Raw genomic sequence first — 26897 nt, forward strand, 5'->3', positions numbered from 1 at the left:
TAAATCTGTGTAAATCGTTTTTTAACTTCGGTTCGCAAGAAACTAGAGGTGAAAATATCTGGTGTTTCCTTGCTTACTCCAAGGCGCTATTATCATTAAATTGACGTAAAAGGAAGTCATGTGATGCACACATCAGCTCGTTTGATCTGTGACAATACAAAAGGGTTGCAGCAGCAACAAGTCCTAATTAACGGTCGAAGGTTTTGATGACTCTGAGAAGAAGAATGGATCCCTCACATGGGTCACGAAGGCAGAATACACCACACATTCACTTTTGTTGTTGACGCGTCCACAGTGAATGAACCCCAAGGAAAGTTTGGATGCCACTGCCTCAAGAGAATAAACTCATTTATTAATTTAAAAATACGGTAGCATATTAATATTTATTGCCTAAGGAGATGAAATAATACCCAGGTCACCGGTGTTAATTGAACTCACGACTTCCGACATAAAAAGCGAAGCTTCTTCCACAGAGCTACAGAGGTCCCGTATCTACTTCACTTTTACACTAACTTCCCGGAATTTTAACGTTAAGGCAGGGGTTATTAGATCTGTAGATCCTCACTTTGTGAGGTTTACTATCCTGGTTCCTGGACGCAGGAAAGCTAGCAATCTGCTGGGGGATGGCCATTTTCGTCACTTATCTAACATGGCAAAAACAGAATTTCAGAGGTGTATGAAAATTAATTCCCAAACTGCATCTATATATCAATGACCAATTCTGAAATAAACGCGAGCACAGTTGCAAATATCATTTTGGAATACCTAAAAGAATGGATAATGGGGTCGTTCCCGAAATTTTAAAAATATTTTTTTTTTCTGAAAGAGCATGCTTAAAAACATATGACCATTTAAAAAATAACTTGACTAAGTTTAATATTAAAAAAAACTTTAATCGGTGCGCTTTTATTGCTTACGCTTCTGCTGATGACATCACAAATGATGAAATGCCATTCACATAGCACAATATGAATATTTAGTTCGCTTCTTTACTCACCTGTGTTGGCAACGATATGGTTGATAGCAAGCGTAGAGCACAATATTTAATTCGCTTCTTGGTAATCATAACGTGGAAACGCGGTAGACAGATGCGCCAAAGTACATCATTTGTGACTTCATAAAGATTACGTTTTATTTCCAAAATCGGACATCTAAAAAAAATAATTAAAAACTAGGCGTTGTAAAAATAAAAGTTTTTTCTCGCTTCATTTTTTTTTTTTTTTTTGCTTTATCTATCAATTTCAGTGACTAAAAGTAGTACTTTTCACTGACGGGAACAACCCCATTGTTTTTCGCTTATCAGGAAACGTCGTTATCAGGACCGTTTTCTGTACTATGCATATCTAAGAATAATTTCTATATAAAGTACTAAAAGTGTATCACTTACGTGCATGGCCGATTTTATCTCCATGGATTTTTCATGGAGGCGCAGACAGACACCTTTGATGTAGAGAATCAAAGTTTCACACTGTACGCAGTAATTGATGACTACTGCTACATTTACTGCGTGAACCAGGATCATACCAACGAATTTAATGCCCAGGAATACATACTTGTATGTCATACCTAAGCTAAGAAAAATTAAAAAGTGTAGTAAAATCACAAAAATAAATAAATAAATAAGAATAAATAAATAAATATAGACTTTACTTTTGACTAACTAAAGTTTTCGCAACCAAGGACGGAATTTTTGAAAGATTTTTTTTTTTAAATTATTTTCTGTGAAGGTCTTTTTTTCTCTTTCCGTATTTCTATGCTGATTGCTCCAAAATATGTTATGGTTTCGCATGAATTCAGACTATCTCATCCGAGTTAAGATATTGGAATCCGCAGAGCTATTTAAAGATTATTCTTGAAACCATTTTAAGGTCTATATTATGTGTTTAACACAAATATATGATGTTGAATTAGAGCCTCCTATGAGTTTAGGGTGACGACAGGGTCAAGTTATTCACTGGGAGCTTCCTATGATCAAGCAATTTGATCCTGGTTATATTTACTCACTTCCTATGCTCTAGCGATTTGGAGCTGGTCAGTGGCGTATATATGTTTTTATTTTGGAGGGGGCCCATAAAACCGATATTAGCTCCCCCCCCCCACTTTTTTTGTAGTTTTTTTTTTTTTTTGGTGGTGAGGGGAGGGGGCAGCAGTGCCCTCTCTGATCTTCTCATTTTTTTTCGAGGTGTCGTTAGGACTTCATTCCGTCCCCCAAGGGCACAACCAAAAAATAGTTGCAAGAGGACACTCTTAAAAAATTCTCGCTTCTGATAAGGAAGGGGGGTCCGGGGAGTTCTCCCCCGGAAATCTTTTGAAATTGTAATCCTAAGAACGCAGTTTTTGACGGTCAATGATGATGATACGGGAAGAAAAAATTCTGGGGCACTTATGCGGAAATTTTTAGAAATCGAAACCTTAAAAACGCTATTTTCGGCTGTTTAAAAAAAAAAAGAGTTAAATCGATCATCCCTTCACCCGATTTTTCAAAATTGAAGTTCTAAAAACGCAGGCTCACTTCGATGATTTTAGACTAACTTCGCCCTTAACTTCGTTACGGGCAGGAAATTTTTAGAAATTGTCGTTTTTTCATTTTCAGATTCCATATGGGAGCAAACAGGCCCTCGTCCAAAATTTTTCCGTAATTTAAGTCTTAACGCGACTGTGGACCATATTTGTAAATGTTAGGGGTTCGGCCATTTTTCAAACTGAAGCTCCAGAAAAGCAATCTTGAACGATTTCCGATGCTATTAGAAAGCAATGCGTTTAGTAACTGTCCCCTGAAAAATTTTCGACTCTGAAGCCTTGAGAGCGAGATTTGAGACGTTCTTTTATGGTTTTGGTGGAGGGGGGGGGGCTTACAAAGTGTAGCATTTTTGGAGACTTTTTTAGTTTTAGGACCGACTAGGAAAAAGAAGAAAAAAAACGGGACTGGGGGATGAAAGAAATAGAATGGGCTGGGTGTAAATACCTGATTAATAGTCAGCAACTTTTGCAATTTTTTATTTTAAGGTTCTTTTCAAAAGCAATTCAGATTTTTTACCAACATTACGCAATCTTTGGAAAGAGGACTCTCCACCAGAAATGTTTTGAAATTGATGTCTGAAAAACGCCTAAATAAATGCGTTTTTAGGACATCAATTTTCCAATATTACGCCAACCGAACAACTAAAACGGATTTTAAATTTCTCGCAAGGGAGAAAAGGGAGAAACATTTTGAAGACCCTTCTTTTCAGATTGACTAGTAAAAAAAAAAAAGGTGGGAGGTGGGAATAGTGAAAGAAATAACGAGAGGCGAACTTGCTAAGCAATAATCTGCATCTGTTAAAAATTTTTAAAGTTTTCCTTTTGAAAAAAATATTTAATTTTTTTTCCAACATTATTTACTTTTCGTTTTTAAAAAATAACTTCGCCTTCCCAAGACACGTTCTTTTCTTGAGTAATCGTTAGGGATCCCCTGACCCCTTCTGAACACCATTGCCTGGTGCTCCCTGACGCAAGTACGCAGGGTTCCTAAACTTTAACGATTCGGGGCACAGTTTGAAGAATTTGAATTTTCTCAAGGCATCCTAGTCTAGTTTTATATACATATTATTGCTACCATGGGTACTTCGCGGCACCCCTCACCTTTTCTTGCGGCACCCCGTTCGTAAATCCCTGATTTAACGTATTATAATTATTATTATCCCTATCATTATTTATTTTATTTATTTATTTATTTATTTATTTTTTGCAGCTATAAGTTCGAATACAGCAAAATAAAACCAAATAATAAATACCTTAATTTTTTTCCCCAGATTTTGGAGGGGGCCCGGGCCCTCTCAGCCCCTTCCTCATTTACGCCCCTGGTGTTGGTCATATTTACCCGCTTCCTATGCTCTAGCAATTTGGTGTTGGTTATATTTACCTACTTCCTATGATCTAGTAATTTGGTGCTGGTTGTATTTACTTATTGCTTTTCCTTAAAATTCAAAAAGATCAAACTAAATTGTATTGACAATTCGAGGACAGAAAACAAGATTACTTACATTTCCAACCTAGTTTGACTGAATGTAAAATTATATAAAACTTCCAGACCTACTTGGCAAAGCAACCACAGTATCGCAGTTGTGAAAAAAAGTCTGAAAATGAATAAAACAAGGCATTACTTTAATGAAAAACGTTAAGGCATTTGAACATTGGAGCCAAATTAAATGTAGTAGAACGATGAAAATCCGAACTAATTGTGACCATATTTATAATCAAAATAATACCATTTAGGAAAAAAGTATGCCATTTAATCAAATAATGTGGTTGTATAATATGTATGTATATAACATACAGTACAGTATACATAAAGATAGAACATGTAATTACATTTTTTTAAGCTAAGTAAAACAAAAATTAGCTCTCATTTTAAACTGAAAACAAAGAACAATTTATTAAAACTTTATAGGAATGTGTTTGGATTTCTGATGTTTCGGATTTTATACGTTCGGTTTTTGATGTTTCGGATTTCTAACGTGCGGATTTTTGACGTTCTATTGTATATAGTATTGATATTGTAATTCATTCGTTTATTACTTCTTCCGCTTTTTAGTTTATTTGCCGATCTTTTGATTCAATATAATATTTGATCACATCGTACACCGGCAATAGAAGCTGCAACGACCGACTTTGCATTGCACGGTCTACCTCGAAAATAGAAATTATGTGTGTTCAACAACCAGACTTGAAAACAAAACGAAAAAAAAAAAAAAAAAAATCTGTACATTTTCTCGAAGGGAAAGGAAAAAATTTTAATTCCCCGACTGCAGTAAAAGCCTCAAAGCAAAATCAAGAATTTTATTTGTTCACACTCGAGAAACAAATGTCAACAGATCCTTTTTCTCAATGATTTTATTCACACTAATTAAAACTGAGCTCGTGGCAGACGATATACTTACGATTCAATATTGCTCTTCCTCTGGTTAAAAATTCTTATAACTTTTCTCCTTGTGATTTTACAGCCTTGGTTTTTTGGAAATTCTCCGGGGTTATTTTTCATGAGCTTTCGAATGAGACTGAAATCAGGACAATCGGATAATTATTTCGGATAGAAATAGCTATTTAATGCCATTTTTCGGTTCTGAAATTAAAACTCGAACGGTTCGGCACTTTTTTGTCTTTTAACCCCCCCCCCCCCCCCCTCCCCCTCCGTATGTTCCTTCTTGGGTGCCCAAGTAGCTCCCTGCCAAATTTGGTCGAGATCCGACGGATACTGTAGGTTTGTACAGGGAACAAACATACATACGCATGCATTCTTTTTTTTATTTATATGTATACACATACAATGAGCACAAAACATTTATTACGTTATATTTTACAGGTTGATTTTTATAGTTTAAATTAAAAGTGTTTTGTTAAAGTTGGAAAACTGTTCTTCTAAATTGAGAATTTTTGATGATCTTCCACTGCTGATTACAGTTCATACGCCATCACGCACCATTTATGTAAACTCACACTTCATGTAAGTTTTGTGGCAAGAAAGAGAAGCAAATTTAAGTTGCAAATCCATAATTAGTACATTTTTTAACATTTGAGAACTGTGTTACTTCAGTTTCCGGAGGGCGACATGGTCTAGATACGTATTTAAAAATGCGGATTCGTTTTCTAACCTAATATTGTTGAGGAAAAAATCAGCATATTTTTCTTTGCAATTGTATAGTTATGATTATTATTCGATAAAATTTAATAATCTTTAAAAGATGTAACATATTAATTTTGGTTTGGAGAAAAAGATTTTAAACATTGTCATCAAAATAAAGCATTATTTCATTGGCTTACAAAATAAAATATTGATAATTAGTAAAAACTCTTAATTATATATAAATGTGGAAAATTACCTTGAATTTCGCACTAATGCGTTCTGAAGACCGTGAGTAGAGTGGGTTTGTAAAAACACCTGGGGGTAAAGAAAAAATAATAAGTAAAAGAACAAGCATTTCAAACCAACTTCGATCAGCATGCAAATATACCAGACAGCCCGGTTATCACATCCAGAGACTGTAGTCTCGTTCTTGTTAGAGCTCATCAGTCTGGAATAGTTAATAATCGAGCTGAAGGCAGATGTCAGCTCATTGAAGCTGAGAGCACCAACAAACTGGTAGATAAAGTAGATTTATATCACCAGCGAGTGTCCGCAGCGTGGTGTTGTTCAACTAGAAAGTTGAAAGCAAAGCTTGGGGATATATGGCAGTAAGTTACTGTCCTTAACACAGGGGTGAGGCAGAACTACATGCAATGTACCAGACAGCCTGGTTATCAGAGTCTGCAGTGTCGTTCTTGTTAGAACTCATCAATCTGGAATTTGAGCAACCGTGCTGGTCCAACTCGACTATAAGGTCGGCTAGATAGAAGGTAGACTGATTCGATCATTTTATCCAGAGTCTGCAGTGTCGTTCTTGTTAGAACTCATCAGTCTGGAATTTGAGCAACCGTGCTGGTCCAGCTCGGCTATAAGGTCGGCTAGATAGAAGTTAGACTGATTCGATCATTTTATCCAGAGTCTGCAGTGTCGTTCTTGTTAGAACTCATCAGTCTGGAATTTGAGCAACCGTGCTAGTCCAGCTCGGCTATAAGGTCGGCTAGATAGAAGGTAGACTGATTCGATCATTTTATCCAGAGTCTGCAGTGTCGTTCTTGTTAGAACTCATCAGTCTGGAATTTGAGCAACCGTGCTAGTCCAGCTCGGCTATAAGGTCGGCTAGATAGAAGGTAGACTGATTCGATCATTTTATCCAGAGTCTGCAGTAGTGTCGTTCTTGTTAGAACTCATCAGTCTGGAATTTGAACAACCGTGCTGGTCCAGCTCGGCTATAAGGTCAGCTAGATAGAAGATAGACTGATGAGTACTAACAAGGGAGAAACTATACTATTTGAATGTGATAGCCGGGCTGTCTGGTGAATTACATGTACTTCTGCCTTAGCATTGTGTTAGTGGCAGTAACTTACTGCCGATTTCGATCAGTTAATTCATTTATTATCAAAAATACTGAGAATCATTGTAGGGAAGAGTGAGGAAGGATGGCACAATTTGAACAAAAGTATTTCTTACAAATTACTTTCCACCACCATCAACTAATGCTACACCATATTAGTTTTCAGAACTACAAATTAAGGCATTTAGTTTGTTTAAAAATAGATAATTGTTGAAATTATTACACTATTAGTTAAAAAATTAAAATATAAAGCAATATAATCCCCCATTTTTCCATTACGTAAGCGAGGGATGGGACATGCATTTGAAAGTTAAGATGCTAACATATTTTCAGAAATCTTAGGATGTAAAATGATAAAGAGAATGTATCATATATGTAATAAGCAGGGTTGGGTTTTGGACTGTCCAAAAGTGGTTTAGGACAGGACAGGTGGTTTTTACCGTCTAAAACTGTCTAAAAGTGTCCAAAACTGTCTTAAACTGCCCAAAACTATGCTGAAGCTAAAGGGGTGTAATCTAATCAATCCGTATTTACTGCAATGTTTGTAATGCATAAATACTGACATTATTGAGGCTTAATTAATGAGTACTTTATAATATTTTCTCCATTATTTGTCATTAAAAAAATATTTTATTTAAAAAATTGGCAATAATATTACTAAAAACTTCCTTATATGTAACAGTTGGTAGAGTTATGAGAGGAAATTCAAAACACTACCAAGACAGCTAATTTTAGTTCCATTTATAACTCAAAGGAATGTTCTTAAATATGCAATATTTAGGTGCCAAAAAAAAAGCTTTATTTTTTAAATGGTTTTTTGAAAATAAATTTTACATGATGTTTTAATGAAAATTGTTTTTCAAATCATAGATTACAGAACAAGAAATCAACGATTAAACACTTCTATAACTTGTGCTATTCTTTTCTTTGTTCATATTTTTAATATAGTTTCATTCTGTAACTACAAACAATTGTAATTTATTGCATTTAAGTCAATTATTGCACTATATTTTGAACACTTCTGCATACAAAATGAAATTTTTAATGAAGAATTTAATTTCTACATAACAAGATTAAAATTCTTTACATAAATAACTTACATAGTATTTATACTTGAATGTTCACATTGAATAAATATTAAATAGTCAAAAATAATGATTTTTACACTTTTTTTCTGTTTTTTATTGTTTTCTACAAAATATAGTTTCTCAAAAAATAGTTTTGGACGCTTTCGGACTCAAGGGTTTTGAACAGAATGGTAAAAACCTTGCTAACCCTGCTTTCATTTGCACACATGCATAAACATAGGGACATTTGTTTACTATTATCAAAATAATAATAATAATAATAATAATAATAATAAACTAATGCATACAAATTGAAATTTTAAGCAAGAATTCTACTTCTTATGTGACTAGATTAAAATCAGCTGCATAAAAAAATTCAATGTTCTCCATTGAATAAATGTTCAATATAAAACATTACTTTGATAAATTTTATTCTGTTTTTGATGTTTTCTCACAGAATACAATTTTTCTAAAAATATAGTTTTGGACACTTTCGGACAGTTTTGGACACAAGGGTTTTGGACAGGACGGTAAAAACCAGGGTTTTTACCGTGGTTTTTACCGTAGTGTCCAAAACCTTGCCAACCCTGGTAATAAGGTTCATACATTATTTTATCTAAAATTATACCGATAATAATTATTCCCCATCAATTGAGAAATATTCGTCTGCTACCAACTATTTTTGACGGGACAACTTAGCAATCATTTCTGTTTTATTTAAAACTGGTATAATCAAGTATATGAATATTCAGTCTGTCTCAATTATTTAAGAGAGGTTTAGGGGATCTCGCTGAGCCGTAACATTTCAATTAAGTGATTTATTGCTAGAATCAAGCTTTATTTTAGGCATGACTTAACTGATACAGTGAAACCTATGTAAGTTGACCGCTCGCGGTGAACTACTTTAGTGGTCAACTTAAACAGGTGGTCAACTTACAGAGGTTGATTTAATGATATAGGCTGGTTCCGTGCCTGAAAAAAGCGGTCAACTTAGACAGGTGGTCAACCTTCAAGGGTGGTCAACTTCGCAGGTTTTAGTGTACTTTAAAAAAGTTATATTATTAGCTGTCTAGGTTCGCAAAATTGTGAATTTGACAAGGAAGAGGAAGGAACCAAAAGTGCCACGTCACACATTTTTCATAAGAACATGTTTAAGGAAGATAGTGTGACATGTGACAAACAAGGAGACGGGGTAGTATCTAGGGTGACAAAGGGGTTGAGGGGGTCAAAAATATTGAAGAAAAAAAAATGTGTTAAGGCATTTATAGACAGTCCCTAAGGACTCATTTCAGTTACTGTGCCATTAGGTTTACAATTTCTTTTTCCGTCTCATTCAAAAATATAAGCTTTGACATTACTCACCCTCTCCATTAAAGAGTAAAGTTGCTCGCATTTTACGAGCCGAAAATGATAAAGTCCATAGGCGTAGGCCAAGAAATGCACGAAACTGGGCACTATATACGTTGGGATGATGTGCTGGCAATATTTCGATTTCTGCGCCTTGGCGGCCACCTCCACGGCAGCCATCACGTATTTGGCATGGCAGGCGAAGGTCACCAAGCCCCATGTACAATTGCCCTCCATGTTGAATTCCTTGGGTGTGGGAGGAGGTTTCGACGGCTAAAAAAAAAAGAAAAAAAAAAAAAAGAAAAAAAAAACAGAACTGTGCACTGAGATATAATTAACTGGAATACATGAAATACACCGCCAGCTCAGTCACTCCAAACCAAGATATAACTGAAATGTTGTATATCTTGCATTCTTAACTTCGAATAGAGAAATAACACTATAAACCAAATTAGAACTTTTTTTCTGTACTTTTAATGAAAGTGTTGGATTCTGTATGAGCAAAACGTGCTTGAATCATGCATCAAAACCAAAATATTTCCTCATCTACCGGATTTGTAAACGACCCACTTCTCATACACTGATTCAGTTTCAACGCATTTCTTTCATACTGATTTGAATGCCCAACAACCGACTACGACTCTGGAATACACTGGACAACATCTTTTTATGGTGCTAAATTTCACTTCTTTGCTTATATTGTGTAGTGAAGGAAGAAATAAAATATTTTTGTGCTTACGCATTATTGCAATCAGACCAAATTTTGCGATGTCATTTATCAGGGGTTCCCAAATTTTTCCGTTTCGCGTCATCCTTTGAAGAATTAAATTTTTTCCACTGCACCGCTGTCCATTTTTTTACAAAGTACTTCCTTTTTCAAATAAGTACTTCCTTTTACAATACTTCCTTTTACAAAGTAAAGGAAGTATTGTATTCGCGAAAACATTTTCACCCCAAAAAAACGGCCTTAATTTCCATTTTGACGATCCCCGAATTAATTACAACGAGTTTTCTCGTGGCATCCGTATGTACGTGCGTATGTATCTCGCATAATTCAAAAACGGTATGTCCTAGGAAGTTGAAATTTGGCTCGTAGACTCCTAGTGGGATCTAGTCTTACACCTCCTCTTTTGGTTGATTGAATCACATTACAATGTCCAATATTGGGAAAATTAATCTGTATCAAACGTTTTTTTGCTTCAGTTTGCAACAAACTTGAGGTAAAAATATATAAAGTCTTTCTTTGCTACTCCAAGGTACTATTATCATTAAATTGGCGTAAAAGGAAGTCATGTGATGCACACATCAGCTCGTTTTATGTAAATATATTGATACAGTGGTCACTTCGCGGCACCATTCGCCTCTCTCTGCGGTACCCCTATGGTGCCGCGGCACGCACTTTGGGAACCACTGGCTTACAGGACAATATACTGTATTATCGTGATAAATAATACATTGAAACTTAAGATGGCGCCAAATTGTGCTCGATTGTAATAGGTTGTACATATCAAAAGAAAACAAAACAACAATGTAAATATAGGATCTGAAGTAACTTTGATTGAGAAAAAGATTAAAATTTTCAGAAGAATTTTTTTTCTCGATTTAATATTTACCCCCTTTCAACGGTGAGAGATGTGAAATTACTCTATTGTTTTCTAGAGTCGGAGTCGGTCATTTTCCCAAGTCCAAAACTCTGTCAGTGCTTGCGGAGTCGGAGCAGGAGTCGAAGGTTCTAAAGTTCCCGGAGTTTGAGAATCGGTTTTTTTTCTTCCGACTCCGCAGCCCTGCCCTCTTGCTGCCGACATTATACAGTTCAAAAATTACTCAGAGAATTTTTCAGAACATGATATTAACCAGAGCCTGATTACCGCAGGGGCAGGTTAAAGCCCTCGATCCGTCTCTTAAGTGGCGACACACTTTGATCCATGCACTGCGCGCCGCTTTCGACTGCGATTGGAGGCTGGCAATCACGTGGGTTCAGTCCGCCATTTTGTGTCGTTGCCTGTGTGATTTCACTGTGCGGAATACTAGATATTTTCTCTTTGCTATTCGTATTTTTCATCAAACGCTATCTTTAATGAGAAGATGCCTTGGTGTAGTGCATTAAGATGTTCTAACAGTTCAAAATTACTATATCGAAATACATTGAAAGATTATTTATGTATTTTAAATATTTTCATCAATACTGCTGTGCAATTTCAGATACTTTTTGAAACTCTTGTTGAAATTGTAATATTTTTTACTTTTCATGAAATTGTCTGATGGTTTGTAAATTTTCATGGGATAATAAGGACATTCACTAAAATCATCATAAATAATTCCTTCAAATTTTGTAAAGCTCAACTATGTAACGGCGCCTAATAAATTGATAGCAGTAGTAAAATATTTGCCCTGATTTTGAAACTGATTTTTCTGAGTTTAAGATAACAAAGCCATCAAAATTTAAATATACTAATTATTTTATTTATTTTTAATGTAAATTTTCTATTGTTTAGTTAGTCTCAAAATGTCTCAATAACTGTAGCGAAATTATTTTAAGAACACGTCGTTTCGCTTTTAATTGTGTCATAGCCATGAGTTTCAGTGTGTTGCTAAGTTAATTATTTATCTATTTTGCGCAAAAAATTAAGATATTAAAAGTATGAAATTATTCATTAAAAAAAAAAAATTAAGCGTCTTTGAGATTATAGTAACATGTAACTCAAGCCAATTTATATAATTACGTGACTTTTTTTTTTTTTTTTGCCCAGAAAAAATCTGTTTTCGTTTAACTTTTATTTTGATGAAAAACCTTTTTAATAAATATATATATATATATATATATATGATTTATCTCAGTATCTTAATTTATAAATTCATTATTGCTATTTATAACATATCGTCACAGATGTAATCTGCACTCTTTTATTTGAATTCCTATTGGTATTAAATAATTCAATTATTATTATTATTTTAATATTGATTTAAAACTGGTTACATTTTATTATCAGTTCGTTGAATTTTTAAGAACTAGTAGCATCCTTCAAAATCAGGTTTAAATGAAAGGCATTTTTAAATGTAAAATCGTCATGAGAAACAAGAAAATGTTTATAAAATGTAAAAAAAGAAAGAAAAAAAAAAAAACATGGAAGAGTCCTGCTGAAAATAAAACCTTATTAGTTAAAACAAAAAGAAATTTTGCAATTTTTAGAAGTGAATAATTTTCCATAAGAAAACTACACACATTAGAAATATAAATGATACTGCTTTGCATGAATAAGTTCAAACTGTTTCCCACAAATAATGTATGACATAATTAATTTAGCTCACTACTGCTCTACTCAGTAGTGGATTTAGGGGAGGGGGGGCAGGAGGCCCATGCCCCTCCCAAAAGGATGAATTTATTTAACTATTTTATTCACTATTTTTTAATCGACTTCTCCATAGCATTTTTTATATAGTTAATTAAACAGAACACAAAACACACATAGAGCATATTTTGAATAATAGCATTTTTGTTTGCTAAAGAAATCATACTGGAATCCTAGAGTGGCAGAATACATTTATACATTTAACTCGCTGGTTTTGAATTCAAGGGAACGTAATATCGCGATTCGTCCATTAATTTTTCTTTGATGGAATCAATAACTAACATTCTTCAAAAGATGTGCAGGCGTGCCTAAAAGAATTATTTTGATCCAGGAAATTATTTGCTAAATAATAGCTTTTTTTTTAAGCTTATAAAAAATGCAAAATGAAAGAAATCATATCGTAGTTTCTTGAGAAAACCATGATATTAATGGAGGCGGCATGCAATATGGATATGTTATCTCAACTGTATCATGGCTTCAAGAACAATAAGCAACTGCTTTGAAATCCACACAGAAATTGTCCTGAATTTTTCAGTAAAACTTATATGTTTAATAGCTATGATTTTCTTAATTAAATAATATTTTATAGTTAAAACACTATAAAATAATATTAAAAACTCAAATGAGGTATGGGTATATTTTTTTATTGAATAACCTTGCCCTCGTGTTATGATCATTACGACATTGTCTAAAATTAAAACCGCTAATTGTATAGCATTTCGGTAACATTATTATGGTTTAGTATTTAATTGGCTTGAAACGATAAAGATGTTTTACGTCCACATTCAAAGTATATTGGTACATAATATGTATGTACTTAGAGGTGGATCATTAGTTTATAAGGGATCCTAAAAAAATTAAAAAAAAAGACATTTTAAAATAAAGTAATGAAAACTTTGTTATGAAACATCGTATGTGGCAGGGGGAAGGAGGAAGTGCTATTCAATTTCCCGGGCCCCCTCCGGGAGATTTTTCTGTATCCGCCCCTGGTCCTACTACACCAGCTTTCTAATAATAAAACACATATTTAAAACACTTCAAGTAATTTGTAACTCAGAAGGTCTATATTGGGGAAAAAAAGAAATTACTCTTAAAAATGGTCGAACATTTCTTCAAAACACCTTTTTACTAATATTCGGTTTAATAATAAAAAATAAAAAAATATTTTACTAAGGTAAAATTCAACATTTTTGTGTGTTTATTCTCAGTTACATAAGTTACGATTAAAAATCTGTAAACATTCGTTGATAAAAAGATACTTTTCAATGAGCGAAACTATGTATTTTTCTACTATTCAGATAGGGAGAAAGTTGCGGAACGACACAAAATGGCGTGTCGCCACTTAAGAGACGGATCGAGGGCTTTAGGGCAGGTAGGGGACAGGCCCCTCCTCATAAATTTCAAGGAGCCCAAAATCCCCTTAATTTATCATGCTAATTAGAAATAAGTAATGATTTCACTCAGAATCTAGAAGGCAATGATATCATTGATATTTTAATAACTGCCAAGACAAGGAAAAAATCTCTTATTTGTTGATAAAAATTCCCTTTAAAATTTGATCTCTTTGCAAATCCCAAAACCCCCTCCAAATGTCATCTGTATTTACTATTAAGAGTTATACAAAATCGATGTTTTCAGTTTATTACAACGTGCAAAGTTTAACCACATCTTATATAATTATTGTATACTACATCTCTTCTACTTTTTAAATGTATGATATTACGTGATATGAGGTGCCACCAAATTTTGTGCGGTTGTGTTAATACGAAAGTATAGCTTCATTATATAGAATAATCGGGAATACGAAGGGAGGCACAAAATGAATTTTTTGCCCAGTGTGTTTAAAAATCTTAGTCGGGTCCTAGAGGGGCCCTGAAATAGAATACTGCTCCATGTCCAATACCAGAACGATCGGGCTCTGATGTTAACTAACATGCGATTAGGAAAATCATTTTCTTTACATTTAAATTATTCAATCTTCTGTGTTTTTTAAATGTTTCTTTGAAAACTAAGTATAAAACTTGAAAAAAAAAATATTTTGCATCAAACTTAAAATCAATAAAAGCGAAAAAAAAAAAAAAAACTTTTTAAATCCAATTACCTGCACATCCAAGTGAATGTTGAATTTCCCCTGACAACCCAACACTTGAAAGACATAATGACACACAATAAATAGCACCACAACGATAGGATAGACGCAGTTGAAGTACTTCCAGAAGCGACTCCTCCTGCTCAATGAATCTTGGCACCACGGCCGCCAACCAATCTGGAAGACACAAAGTGTTTCTGAAATTGAAATTAATGCAGAAAAACGTCGTTCACGTGAGCCCACGAAGCAGGGAAACACTGAAATACAAGATGGTACAAAATGGCCTGGCGGATTTCAAAAATAGGAAAGTAAGAAAATGGCAGTGGCGTTCCTAGCGTGGGTCAACCTCATTGTGTGTTGATTTATGTGGTGCAACGAAATTTCACACTGAAAGACAATTTTGAAATAAAATTTGTCCTAAACTCATATGTAATCGGCCCCTCCCGCAATATTAAGTTATATTTCCGTTGAAATTCGCTAGATTAAATATACTTTAAAGTCATTTGTGTTCGTTAGTGATGGTTGGGGCACGTTAAATTGTCATAGTCTTAAAGTTCTCCAAGTGAATCAATATTTCTGACGGTGCTGAATCAGGAGTTGTCCGGCTTCTGGTTCGGAAGAAAATTGTCGAAATATTGATAGAAGGTGCTTCCATCTATCGTGTGCTGTCTGAACTAAATCGAACTTCCATTTTAGTGGTGCTCTGTAAACGGAAGCAGCATATATCTCCCGTTTAGATCGGGTAGCATTGTCTATTCTTGTTCTATCTACCCCAAATAACCCTGCTAGTCACTTGCAAAATTGCAAACAAAGATACTTCACGAGGAAAACTTGTTCCAACTAAGCTTGATTTTAGCAACCCTTAGCTTCTCTTTTTATCAGTCACTTTTTTGCGTAGACGCATCTGAAGACAAATGCCAACAATCATGAGCTGGACTATATTTTTATTGCTTGTAAACTCCGTCTTTTCATATAAAAATTCTATCCTAAAATTTTTCACTCTTTTCCTTCTTTAAACTGAGAACGAAAACCGAGCTCTTAAATCAAGAGGAGTTCAAACACGGTTTTTTCGTGAATCATCGTTGTGTGCTCACAATTCCATTTGGCAGAAAAACCTTTTCCAATCGTATTTTCTTGATGTTATTCCTATTGGACGCCCCATGGGAATATTTGAAATCTCAAATTTATAATCCTCACCGTTCTTGTCATAAAATAGCAATTACTTCAAAACTAATTACTTCAAACCTATGGGTGTTCATTATGGATACAGATGCTAATTATTATTAGACAAACGCTATACTTTAACGCTCTAACGCCATTCATTAACACTGTCGCCTGAATGTAAATAATACGCAAAACGCAAAAATGAAATGGACCATATCCATTCAGTGGTCAATGTTTAACTTTCATTGCTTATACCTTTGATATTTAGCAAATTAAATATCCACAGATTAATCGCTGAAGTAACAGAATTTCTTTTAAAAATGCTAATCACTTTTCATTATGCACTCGAAAGGACAAAATAGCTTTTCTGGGTCAGAAAGGACAATTTAAAAATTCCTGTAGTTTTCGAAAATTCCAAGAAAATGACACCACAAACGAAGAAAAGTCTTGAAGAGAATTTCTCTTATCATTATCCAGCTTTCAATCATAATTTTGAGTGTTGAAACATATTTTTCTTATTGGAAAAGTTTGGTTTGAAATGACTTTGGCAAGGTAACAATAGGTTTTATGTTTAAATATTTAATGGGAAAAGTACATAAATTTCGCTGTTTCCCATCTTAAACGAAATAATAATTTTATTTTAGAATTTTAATTTTTCAGCGTTAACTGTACCTTAAAATTAAGCAAGTCATTTAGTGAAATCCCGAAGTCTTAAGTGGTCTAGTTTCTGAGATATAAGCAAAAGTAGGCCCCAGATTTTTCCGTGGCAATCAGGTCAAGTATAATAAAAGTCTTTAATGACAGAATTTTTAAAAATTCCTAAGCACTTTTCATAATGCACTCAGATGGACAAAATATCTTTTCTGGGTCAGAAAGGACAATTTGAGTATTCCTGTAGTTTCCGATTATTCCAAGAAAAAGGTTTCACAAACGAAGAAAAGTGCGGCTCAAGTCATGTAGAGAATGTTTTATCATTATCTAGCTTTCAACCATAAATTCGAGTGTTGAAATACGCATATTTTTAATGGGAAAGTTTGGTTTGGAATGACTTGGGCACACTTTTCTTCGTTAGTGAAGTCTTTTTCTTGGAATAATTGAAAACTACAGGAATACTCAAATTGTCCTTTCCGACCCAGAAAAGTTATTTTGTTCATTTGAGTGCATTATGAAAAGTGCTTAGTATTTTTTTTTTTTTCATTCTGGTATTTTAAAGTTTTTTATTTTCAAACAAAATTTTATTTTAGAATTTAATTTTTTGGTGTTAATTTGTAATTTAAGATTAAGAAAATCATTTAGTGAAATCCCGAAGCCTCTAAATGGTCCAGTTGCTGAAATATAAGCAAAAGTAAGCCTTAGATTTTTCCGTGGCAATCAGGCCGAGTATAATAAAAGTGCATAAAAAGACGGACTTACAATAGTTAAAATCGAATCAAACTAGTACTTACGAAAGATAAAATAAAGGAATAGGGTGCGATGACAGTTTTCTTGCACTTTCTTAGAGAGAGGGGGACGTAAGAAATATCTCCTTCTCCATTAATGTCCGAAATCTGGAAACGAATCAAAGGGAAAGTAAATTCTACAATTAATAAAGTGTAAAATTAGTAAAATACAAAGGCAGTATGAGACAGTGACATCATTTGATATATAAATTAAGCTTTAAAAAAGTGACAGTTGTGACGTGTCAACTGACACTCCTAAATTACGGCAACTTGCGATAACTTCACTCTCAAATATTGAACGCTCAATTTTGAAAATTCTTGAATCGTAACCCGAGTGTTTCAAGAATGAAACTCGAACCACGGCATAATCATTTGATAATAAGTTTTGGTAATGTTTAACATGCAGGGAAAGGCTTTATTTTGAGAAGGCTGAACTCGATCCGGTAACTTGACTGTTTTACTGGTAAGACTCATTTCAGGGGAATGAAGAAACGAAAAAGCGGTCAACTATAAACGCTACCTACTGGAGTTTAGGGTTAATGCACTGGAGCTAGGGTTCAAATTTCAAGTATCAAAATACACTGCTCGACATTGAAAATGCAACACCAAGCAGGAGTGATCAGAAAGTGATGATATTTGGAAAAAAGAGACAGCAAGAAATAATAAATGATCTTAATTTTAAAATGATAGGCAGAATACAGAGCGAGAACGGCGAGGGCTCAGTAGGATGTAGGACTACCGCGGCCAGCGATACACGAAGAAACACGTCTAGGCATAGAGTCAATAAGGGTGCGGATGGTGTCCAGAGGGATGACTCTCCATTCCTTTTCAACCATTTGCCACATTTCGCCTTCTGAACGAGGCAAGGACAGAGTCTGAAAACGGCGTCCAATCACATCCCACACAAGTTCGATTGCTGATAGGTCAGGAGAGTATGGTGGCCAGAGAAGCATCTGTGTGCCTTGGAGAGCATGTTGGCAGATGCGAGCACTGTGTGGTCGGACGTTATCCTGCTGAAAAATTGCATTAGTTAACCCTTGAAGGTAAGGGATTGCCACCGACCGCAGCACATTATCCAAGTATTGTTGGGCCGTCATAGTGCCCTGAATACGAACTACAGGTGATATGGAATTGTACACAATTGCGCCCCAAACCATTATGCCACGTTGCCGTGCGGTGGGACGTTCAACAGTTACTGCCTGATTAGATCTGTCTCCACGTCGACGCCACACACGTATGCGGTGACTACCACTGGATAAACAGAAGCGGGATTCATCTGAGAACACGACATTTTGCCATTCTGTCATCCACGTCGCTCTAGTCCGGCACCATACTAAACGTTGCTGTCTATGTTGTGGGGTCAATGGCAGTCTTCTTAGCGGACGCCGTGATTGCAGACCACTTGCGACCAATCGACGGAAAATGGTTCTGGTTGACACGAGAACATTCAGGGTATCTTGCACCTGCTGCACAATTTAGGAACAAGTGACTTGTGGGTCTGCTACAGCTTGTCGGTGGATGCGTCGATCCACGCGTTCTGACGTCACTCTGGCTGCACCTGCACCCCTAAATCTTGCCACATTTCGTTCTTCCAACCATCTTTGGTACAGCCGATGCAACGTGCTTGCATCCATGTGGGTATCAGCTGCGATTTGATGCACGGACCAACCTCCCCTTCTCAGTCCGACCACCATACCCCTCATAAAATCGTCTATCTGCTGGAAGTGCCTTCGTTGATGGCGGCCTGGCATTCTCTCGTGTTGCACGTATCCTCCAAGACAAAAACCAAATTCCGTCGATAATTCTAAAGTCAGAAATAACGACACGAATATTGCCCATTCTGCAAGTTCCTTCCCTGATATCTTACTCCACGTGCGTCGGAGAGCTGCGCATTTTACATCATTTACATAACTCAGTGATGCACGTCTACTCTAAAATTTGCATAAATTTCTGAACACTCCTTCTTGGTGTTGCATTTTCAATGTCGAGCAGTGTATCAACAAACAGGCAATTGCTTCGCTGAAAAGTAGAAGAAGAGAAGCAATTTTCACCCTTCATTTCACCCTTCAGAGAATTTCAAATTTTACCGAATGATGAAAAGTTGACCGAGTAAGGACATATGTTAGAAATTGTTCTCCAGTTCTCCATGTTGTTTGATTAAGATAATTTATTGTACGATCTATGTAGGAGTTGTGCATTTAATAAAAATTAAAACAATGTTTGGCTTGGTTCCGTTCTTACTACAGTCGAACTCTCTTATAGCGAGACCTGTTTTAACGAGAACCCGGGTATAGCGAGAAAATCAGAACTACTTGGTTAGTACAATGTTAAGTCTATGGGAGCATAACTCGTTTTTAACGAACAAACCCCGCTCAAAGCGAGCAATATTTCTGTGATTCATGCAATTTTTATTGAGTTTTAGCTTTTATTGACTTTAACATTCCAAAGTCAGCCGAAAGTTAGTGAAAAACCATAAGTCCTGAGAATAAGTGATGACAATTTCAATTTGTGAAGCAAAGAAATTTTTTTTTAATTGTATTATGTGTGCATATGCGTATTCCCCAAAAACAATGACATAAGAAAAAGACATTCAGACAGTTCAAAGCAAAGTAACCAATTGCTTTGGAACTGTACAGTGATTATAAAGAAGAAAAAAAAAAAGCAAGTAAGATGAATTTTTATAATTTTTTTTCACGAACTCGCTTTCTGCACGCACTCGGTTAAAGCGAGCAATTATATAAAGCGGTCCCTTTGTGGTCGTTATAAGCGAAGTCGACTGTATCGTAGATCAAATTAATATTTAAGTGATTAAATTTTTTTATTCGAGAAATTTGATTCGGATTAACCAGAGATTCGGATAAAGGAGGATTGAACAAACGAGGTTCTAGTGTACATTTCTGAGAATGTATTTTGTTGTTTCATCACGCAGCGACCGTCAAACGACTTTCACATCGCCGCATTAGGAATGTGCCCTCCCAATGGTTGGAAGTAGCGCGTTGCAAGTAGCGACGCTACTGTAGTAGCTACATTTTTTGGTAGTTTGTAGTGTAGCGCACTGCTTTTTAATTAGCGTGTAGTTCGCTACAAAAAAAGTAGTTGTAACGATTTCTAGAAACTACTTTTGAATAAAGTTTCAAAAAAAAAAAAAAAAAAACGCGTTTTCAAAGAATCTTACTAGTGCAAGTCTTACGCGAGTAAAACTTACACCAATCAGATTCGTAAGGCTGAAAAATACGAGCTTACCTTTGATGCATTATTTTGACGTCATACCTTCTATCTGTTTGATGCCCTAAGTTTGTTTGGCATAAAAACTTTCACATTTCCCCAATATTCGCTTCAAACGGTATGTATGTATATGTTTTTATTTATTTTTATTTTTTAAAAAGTAGCGAAGGTGCGACTACATTTCAAAAGTAGTTTGTAGTTGCTACATTTTGAAAAAAGTAGTTGTAGTTAACTACATTTGTATTAAAGTAGTTATAGTTTGCTACAAAAAAATGTAGTTTTTCCAACCATTGCGCCCTCCCATCCATGCATTCGATAAAATACTGATTTAGACAGGTGGTACTCACGTCGACGTGGACAACGCTGTCCATGCTGAGACTTCGTCGCACGAACTCCTGGCTGTTGGAGGTGAGGAAATGGTCCCCGGCGAAGCAGCAGGACGTCCTCCTCTCGTCCTGGATGCTGCCGTATGTCGACTTTCGCTGGAAATCGTCGTCCGTCAGGGACATCATGATTCGGTCCCGGATCTCCACGCCCGAAAACTGGGGGCTGGAACGCTCGGTTGCGAGCTAAGACAGAGAAAAGAATACAAATAATTTTCTGAGGCATTAAATGATCTAGCGCTAGTTAAGTTAGTTATTTCATACATAGCGCCACTAAAATGGTATATTTGTACTATTGGTTTGCAGGAAAACCTGAAAGCTGGTACTCGTTATTGCATTTGCCTATGATCGAGCAATCAAGGCAAAAATTCTCTAACAGTACTGCCGAAGTGTACCAATCTAGTAGTATTTTGAGCTGTAAAAATATTAGTAAATTTTGGGGTAGCAAATCAAAAGCCCTGAAGTTAGTTTTTTTTTTTTTTTTTTTTTGCCATTACAAGAGGACTTTGCCCCTCACTGGCTTCGCTCACCAACCCCCGTTTACCAACTGCGGTGGCTCAATGCCGTGTGCGGCGGGTGACAATTGATGATTTTAGGGATGTCTGGACATCCCTGGATATCCTCAGAACTTGATGTCCGGCCGCTTAAGGTTTAGAGAGATGAGACAGGACGGAATGGCGGCCCCTGGGTGTCCAGTTGGGTGTTCCCAAAAAAGGATATTTTCGAGAATCAACTTCTAATAGCAAAAAAAAAAAAGTTGTGTATTGCCATCCTAAACATGGGGAAAATAACTAAAAAAATTAATATTTATGTCTTCAGATCGCGCATTGGCAGCAAAATTTAAAAAAGTAAAAAATGGCCAATTTTCAAATATTTTTATAAAAATCCAAATGTTCAAAATTTTTGTTCTAATCCCGTTTAATTGCTTCCTTTTCATAATCTTTTAATATATATTTAAGAATATTTAATTCCTTTACAGTTTTTAGTTCGCGCATAAGCCACAAAGTTACGTGAAATCAACCGAAAATCGACGTTTTTAGCTTATTTTGTATATTGCAGTATTTCCTCTTTTAGATCCCAGTTATGTGTTTTTTACAGTAAAAGAGCACTATAGAGCTCCTTGCTGGAACTGCAATTATATTGTGTTGCATTAATAACCCAAAACTCACCCCAAGTAGGTGTTTGCACTTTGTATTCCACCCTGCAATTCCCAAGAAGACTGGACTTATTGACAAGACTTATACATTTGTAAAGTAACTTTCATAATAACTTTATGGTTTTAAACAAGTTTCTACGTTTCGATCAAGGTGTGAAATTGGACACGACTCAGTTTTGGCACTGATGTTTCAAAAATATAAAGGTTTTTATATAAATCCATCTCTTCCGTCTACCTCAATTGAATTTCTGCAGATTCACTGAACAGTTTCTCAATCTATTCCACTGCCCTAGCGGGATATGGGAATTTTGAGAATACATGCTTGGGAATACACGTATAGTTTCTAGAAAGGAAAAAATATCCTTGTTTTTCACATCATCACCTGAATCGGAGAAAGTAAACACGTTGACCTGTCAACTAACTGCTGTATTTCGAATCTTCAAATCTTAATATTGATGGAAGAAATTCTCTTATAGCTTTCGAAGTATTTTTTGATTGATAGTTTTTTGACTAGTATAGATATCCTACTGCAATCCAACTCCTTTATATTTCGCATTTAGTGCATTGCCATGACCCATAACAATTTCTCAAAAATAACAAAGTAAGCATTTCATTGAATCACCGAATCTACGATGTTTGTAACATCATCACACATCTGATTTGTAGATTTTGTAACTTTAAATAAGGGTACAGATCCATGTTTCACGGAAGTTTGTTCTTTTCTTTAAAATTTTAATTATATCAAACCATAGAAGCATAATTATTAAAGATGTTATTTACGAGTGCCATCATTCCACTAGTAGTTTAGTTTAAATATTATACAGCCCCAAGCACTCCGTTAGCACACGTTAATGAAAGCTAATGACTAAAACGTCTTAGTTTAGTGGAAGCGAGATCAAAGTCCCATTTTCCTTTCTGTATTGCAATAAAAACATAAATCAAATATTTTTGCTCGCTTTTTAAGATAGTTTTCAAAACTTCGATTTCTTCTGACCGAGTTCTTTCTATGCTAATAATATTCAATTTCACAAAAACAGTTGATGCTTTACCTATAAATCAGTAAATGTTCCTCTTTTACACTTTGGCTGTGGAATGGGTTATTAAACTGGTTTTTGAGTCGGTAGGCAGGGTGTGTTTTGGGATGAGACAATATATGGATTACTGTGAAAACCTTTATGCTCGCAATCCTGAATGCAAAAATTGAGTCACAAGTCCAACTCCAAACCTTGATAGAAACTTAGAAACTTGTTTAAAACCAAACAGTTATTATTATTGTAAGTTACTTTACAAATGTATGAGTCCTGTCAATAACCATTCTTCTTGGGAACTGCAGGTGGAACACCAAGTGCAACCACCAAAATAGGGCGGGTTCTGGGTTGTTTATGCAACAAAATTTAATTGCAGTTCCAGCAAAGAGCTGTATAGTGCACATTTACTGTAAAAAATATATACAACTGGGATATAAAAGAAGAAATACTGTAATATACAAAATAAGCTAAAAACGTCGATTTTTAGTTGATTTCACGTAACTTTGCGGCTTATGCGCTAGCTAAAAACTGTAAAGGAATGTAAATGTTTTCAAAGATATATTAAAAGACTATTAAAAGGAAGCATTTAAACGGAATTGAACAAAATTTCAAACATTTGAATCTTCTTAAAAATATTTGAAAATTGACCATTTTTTACCTTTATTTCAAACTTGGCTGCCAATGCGCGATCTGAAGACATAAATATCAATTGTTTTAATTATTTCTTCCATGTTTAGGATGGCAATACACAACTTTTCTTTGCTATTAGAAATTGCTTATCAAATATTTCCTTTATTCGGCACACTCTAGTGTCCAGTATCCAACGATACCGCATTGATTTAATAACCATTGGAGATAGGGTTACAGGCACACACACAAACAGATGCGCACAGATGTTAATTGTATAGATTGTACTTGAGGGACATTCCACGGAAAACGGTCATTTTGTCCCGCACGTGACGCCTCATGTATGTTATCTTTACTAATAATAAAGCGGAAAGTCTCTCTGTCTGGATGTCTGTAGGATGTCTGTGACGCGGATAGCGCCTAGACCGTTCGGCCGATTCTCATGAAATTTGGCACAATGTTAGTTTGTAGCATGGGGGTGTGTACCTCGAAGCGATTTTTCGAAAATTCGATTTTGTTCTTTTTCTATTTCAATTTTAAGAACATTTTCCGGAGCAAAATTATCATAAGATGGACGAGTAAATTGCGAATTGATCATGACGTGGAATGGGAGAGCGAACGAACATAGCCAATTGGTGAGAAATTCGTCATCCATTGTTTGTTAATATACAGGCGAACCGAATGACCTTTTAATTTTCAACTACGGGCAAAGCCGTGCGGGTATCACTAGTTAAAATAATACTGTAAAATATTAATATTTAAAGTATAATTTGTATAACTTAGTTTTCACCAAATGGAAATTAACGACAGTAAAACAACCTAGTAAAGTACTAGTATATTTTGAAATAAACATCTAGTCAAACTTTACTGAAACACAATATTTTAATAAACTGCCTTTAAATAAGAAATTATCGACAAAATATCTGTAATTATAACCTAAATAGGGTTAAAACTTATAATGGAGGACAGTTAGCGTATTTTCTTAGAAAATCAAAAGCTTGGAAGAAATAAATTGAAAAAACGACAGTGCATGCCGTTCTCGCTGATAGCAGTGGAAATTGCAGACACGGGTTTCGAGGCTGCAAAGAATTTTCTTCAATGAAAAAAAAAAAGAGCTTGTGGATGAAAAACCAATGACAAAAGATATTTACTTCCATTAACTCATTTTTTTCGAACTGAAAGGGGGTTCCTTATAATCCCGAAATAGGGATTAACAGTTCGTACTGCTATTTTGTGTATTTTTGACGTTGTTATAATGTTCTGAACTTTTCGTTCATACACATTTTATTAAATAGTACTTATTTTATATCATTGCATTTATTTAGTGTTCTATAAAAACGTTATTTTGAAAATAAATGGCTCTTACCGAAACCGAAGATCTCTCTGGAATCGTGTAAATGTTAAGATCCATGCTTCCATTATTTTAGTTTGCAGCCATTACGTGCGAATTAAAAATATCCTTGTTGTACATATAGAAGCTTCGCTTTAGAGCACTACATAATTATCTTTTCATAATTATCTCCCTATCTACCGTGTTTATCTCGTTTTGACAATGCAAGGAAAACAATCGATATCTGTCACTATTCAACAGTTTAATCGGATAAGAAACAAATATTTCATTGAGAAGTACGAATTTTGAACAAATTTGCTTCACTTTACAAAATTTTATCAGAAATATCCAAAAAGAACACAGAACAAATGCAAGCACAAAGCTTTCTGAGATTAGTTCCAAAACACAGGGGTGCCCTCCCTAACAGTAAGGGCGCATCCCCTCAATATCGCGGAGCTCCCCTCAGAAAGCAAGAGCCCACCTCAAATGAAAAAAATACCCCTCAAAACAACCCCCCATAAAAATTTTAATGGAGCAGTCTGAGCCATTACCCCCCCCCCCCCAGGTGGGCACCCCTGTAAAACATGTCACTTTATTAAATTTTGATCGCTAACTACTGCAAGAGCACATACTTTTGTGACGCTTTAATTTTCACGATTTTCGGGTGCCCGAAAATTTAAGCCGCGAATTAGTTTAATTATTTTTTTATGGATGACAATACGCCATGTCATCCAACCACAGTGTACATTCTGAAATCTTTGAACGTTTACAAGATTATATCATTTCTTTCTAATGATATTTTTTCTTTATTAAGCTGTAAAATAAACTTTTTTAAAATGATAGTTGGGGTCCCAAACTAATATCTATTGCTGTATACATGAAAGAAAGATTAAAATGTTAAGTGTCCCAAGTTAGGGATGGAGATCCCTAACTTGGGACACTGATTTTTTTTTTTTTTTTAAAGCACATATTAACACATCTATACCTTGTCCTGAGGCAAAGTACAAAGGCACATCCTAAAAATAGACTCGTTCGGTCGAATGGAAAACATATGATTAATATGCTACTAAAGGTAAAAGTTCAAAACTGTCCCAAGTATGGGTACTTGACTGTACTGCTTTAAGGAAAACTCTACAAAAGAATGTTTATTCATATTTTTGGGTTAATGTGAAAACTTGATTTAAATATCATTTAACAAGTATTCATAATATTGTATTTGAATAGGAAGATTTCTGTCTTTTTTCGAACAAAATTTTCAGCAAAAGTTGCAATACTCAACCGACGAAATGTAAGGAAGGATAATTTTCAAAACGATTGACAATTTGGTGTCCTGGCTTTTTCCGCTCAACTAAATGTTGATATATATATATATATATATATATATATATATATATATTTGGCATTGTATAAACATGTAGTGAGACATTGTTTTACTTTAAATTCATTGTATTCAGTGCCTTTCACGGATGTAAATTAATAAGCCTTTTCTATTACCTCAGTTAGCTAATAATGGAAATTTCCTTGTCCTGACTAGAAAATTTGCATAAACTTTATCTTTTTCGTACGCTTTCAAGCAGTTTTTTAATTTTTTGTGCATTAAAGTAAGAAGTAATATTTGTTAGTCAAACACAGCAGAAATTGATTTTACTGTATTATTCGTCTAACGTGTTAAAATTTCAAGGCGGGTTTTGTCCTTAAGTGCAATTCATGAGTGTTACCCCAGGGAGTTAAATATTTTT

The 26897-nt window shown here is 35.0% G+C and overlaps 1 protein-coding gene across 1 annotated transcript in view; it reads right to left on the reverse strand.

Annotated features, from left to right (window-relative positions):
- LOC129228084 (uncharacterized) overlaps positions 1-21197 on the reverse strand; it is a 43895-nt gene extending 22698 nt beyond the window's left edge. The window contains exons 1-7 of the mRNA XM_054862722.1: positions 20982-21197; positions 17416-17517; positions 14819-14983; positions 9383-9640; positions 5859-5917; positions 4023-4115; positions 1388-1571 (exon numbers count right to left, since the gene is read on the reverse strand). Of these exons, the coding sequence (XP_054718697.1) occupies positions 1388-1571; positions 4023-4115; positions 5859-5917; positions 9383-9640; positions 14819-14983; positions 17416-17517; positions 20982-21146 (1026 nt within the window). The 5' untranslated portion in view covers positions 21147-21197. The remainder of the gene's footprint in view (positions 1-1387; positions 1572-4022; positions 4116-5858; positions 5918-9382; positions 9641-14818; positions 14984-17415; positions 17518-20981) is intronic.
- Between the last annotated feature and the right edge of the window lie 5700 nt (positions 21198-26897).

The sequence above is a fragment of the Uloborus diversus genome, chromosome 8, assembly GCF_026930045.1.
Source record: "Uloborus diversus isolate 005 chromosome 8, Udiv.v.3.1, whole genome shotgun sequence".
Taxonomy (NCBI): Eukaryota; Metazoa; Arthropoda; class Arachnida; order Araneae; family Uloboridae; genus Uloborus; species Uloborus diversus.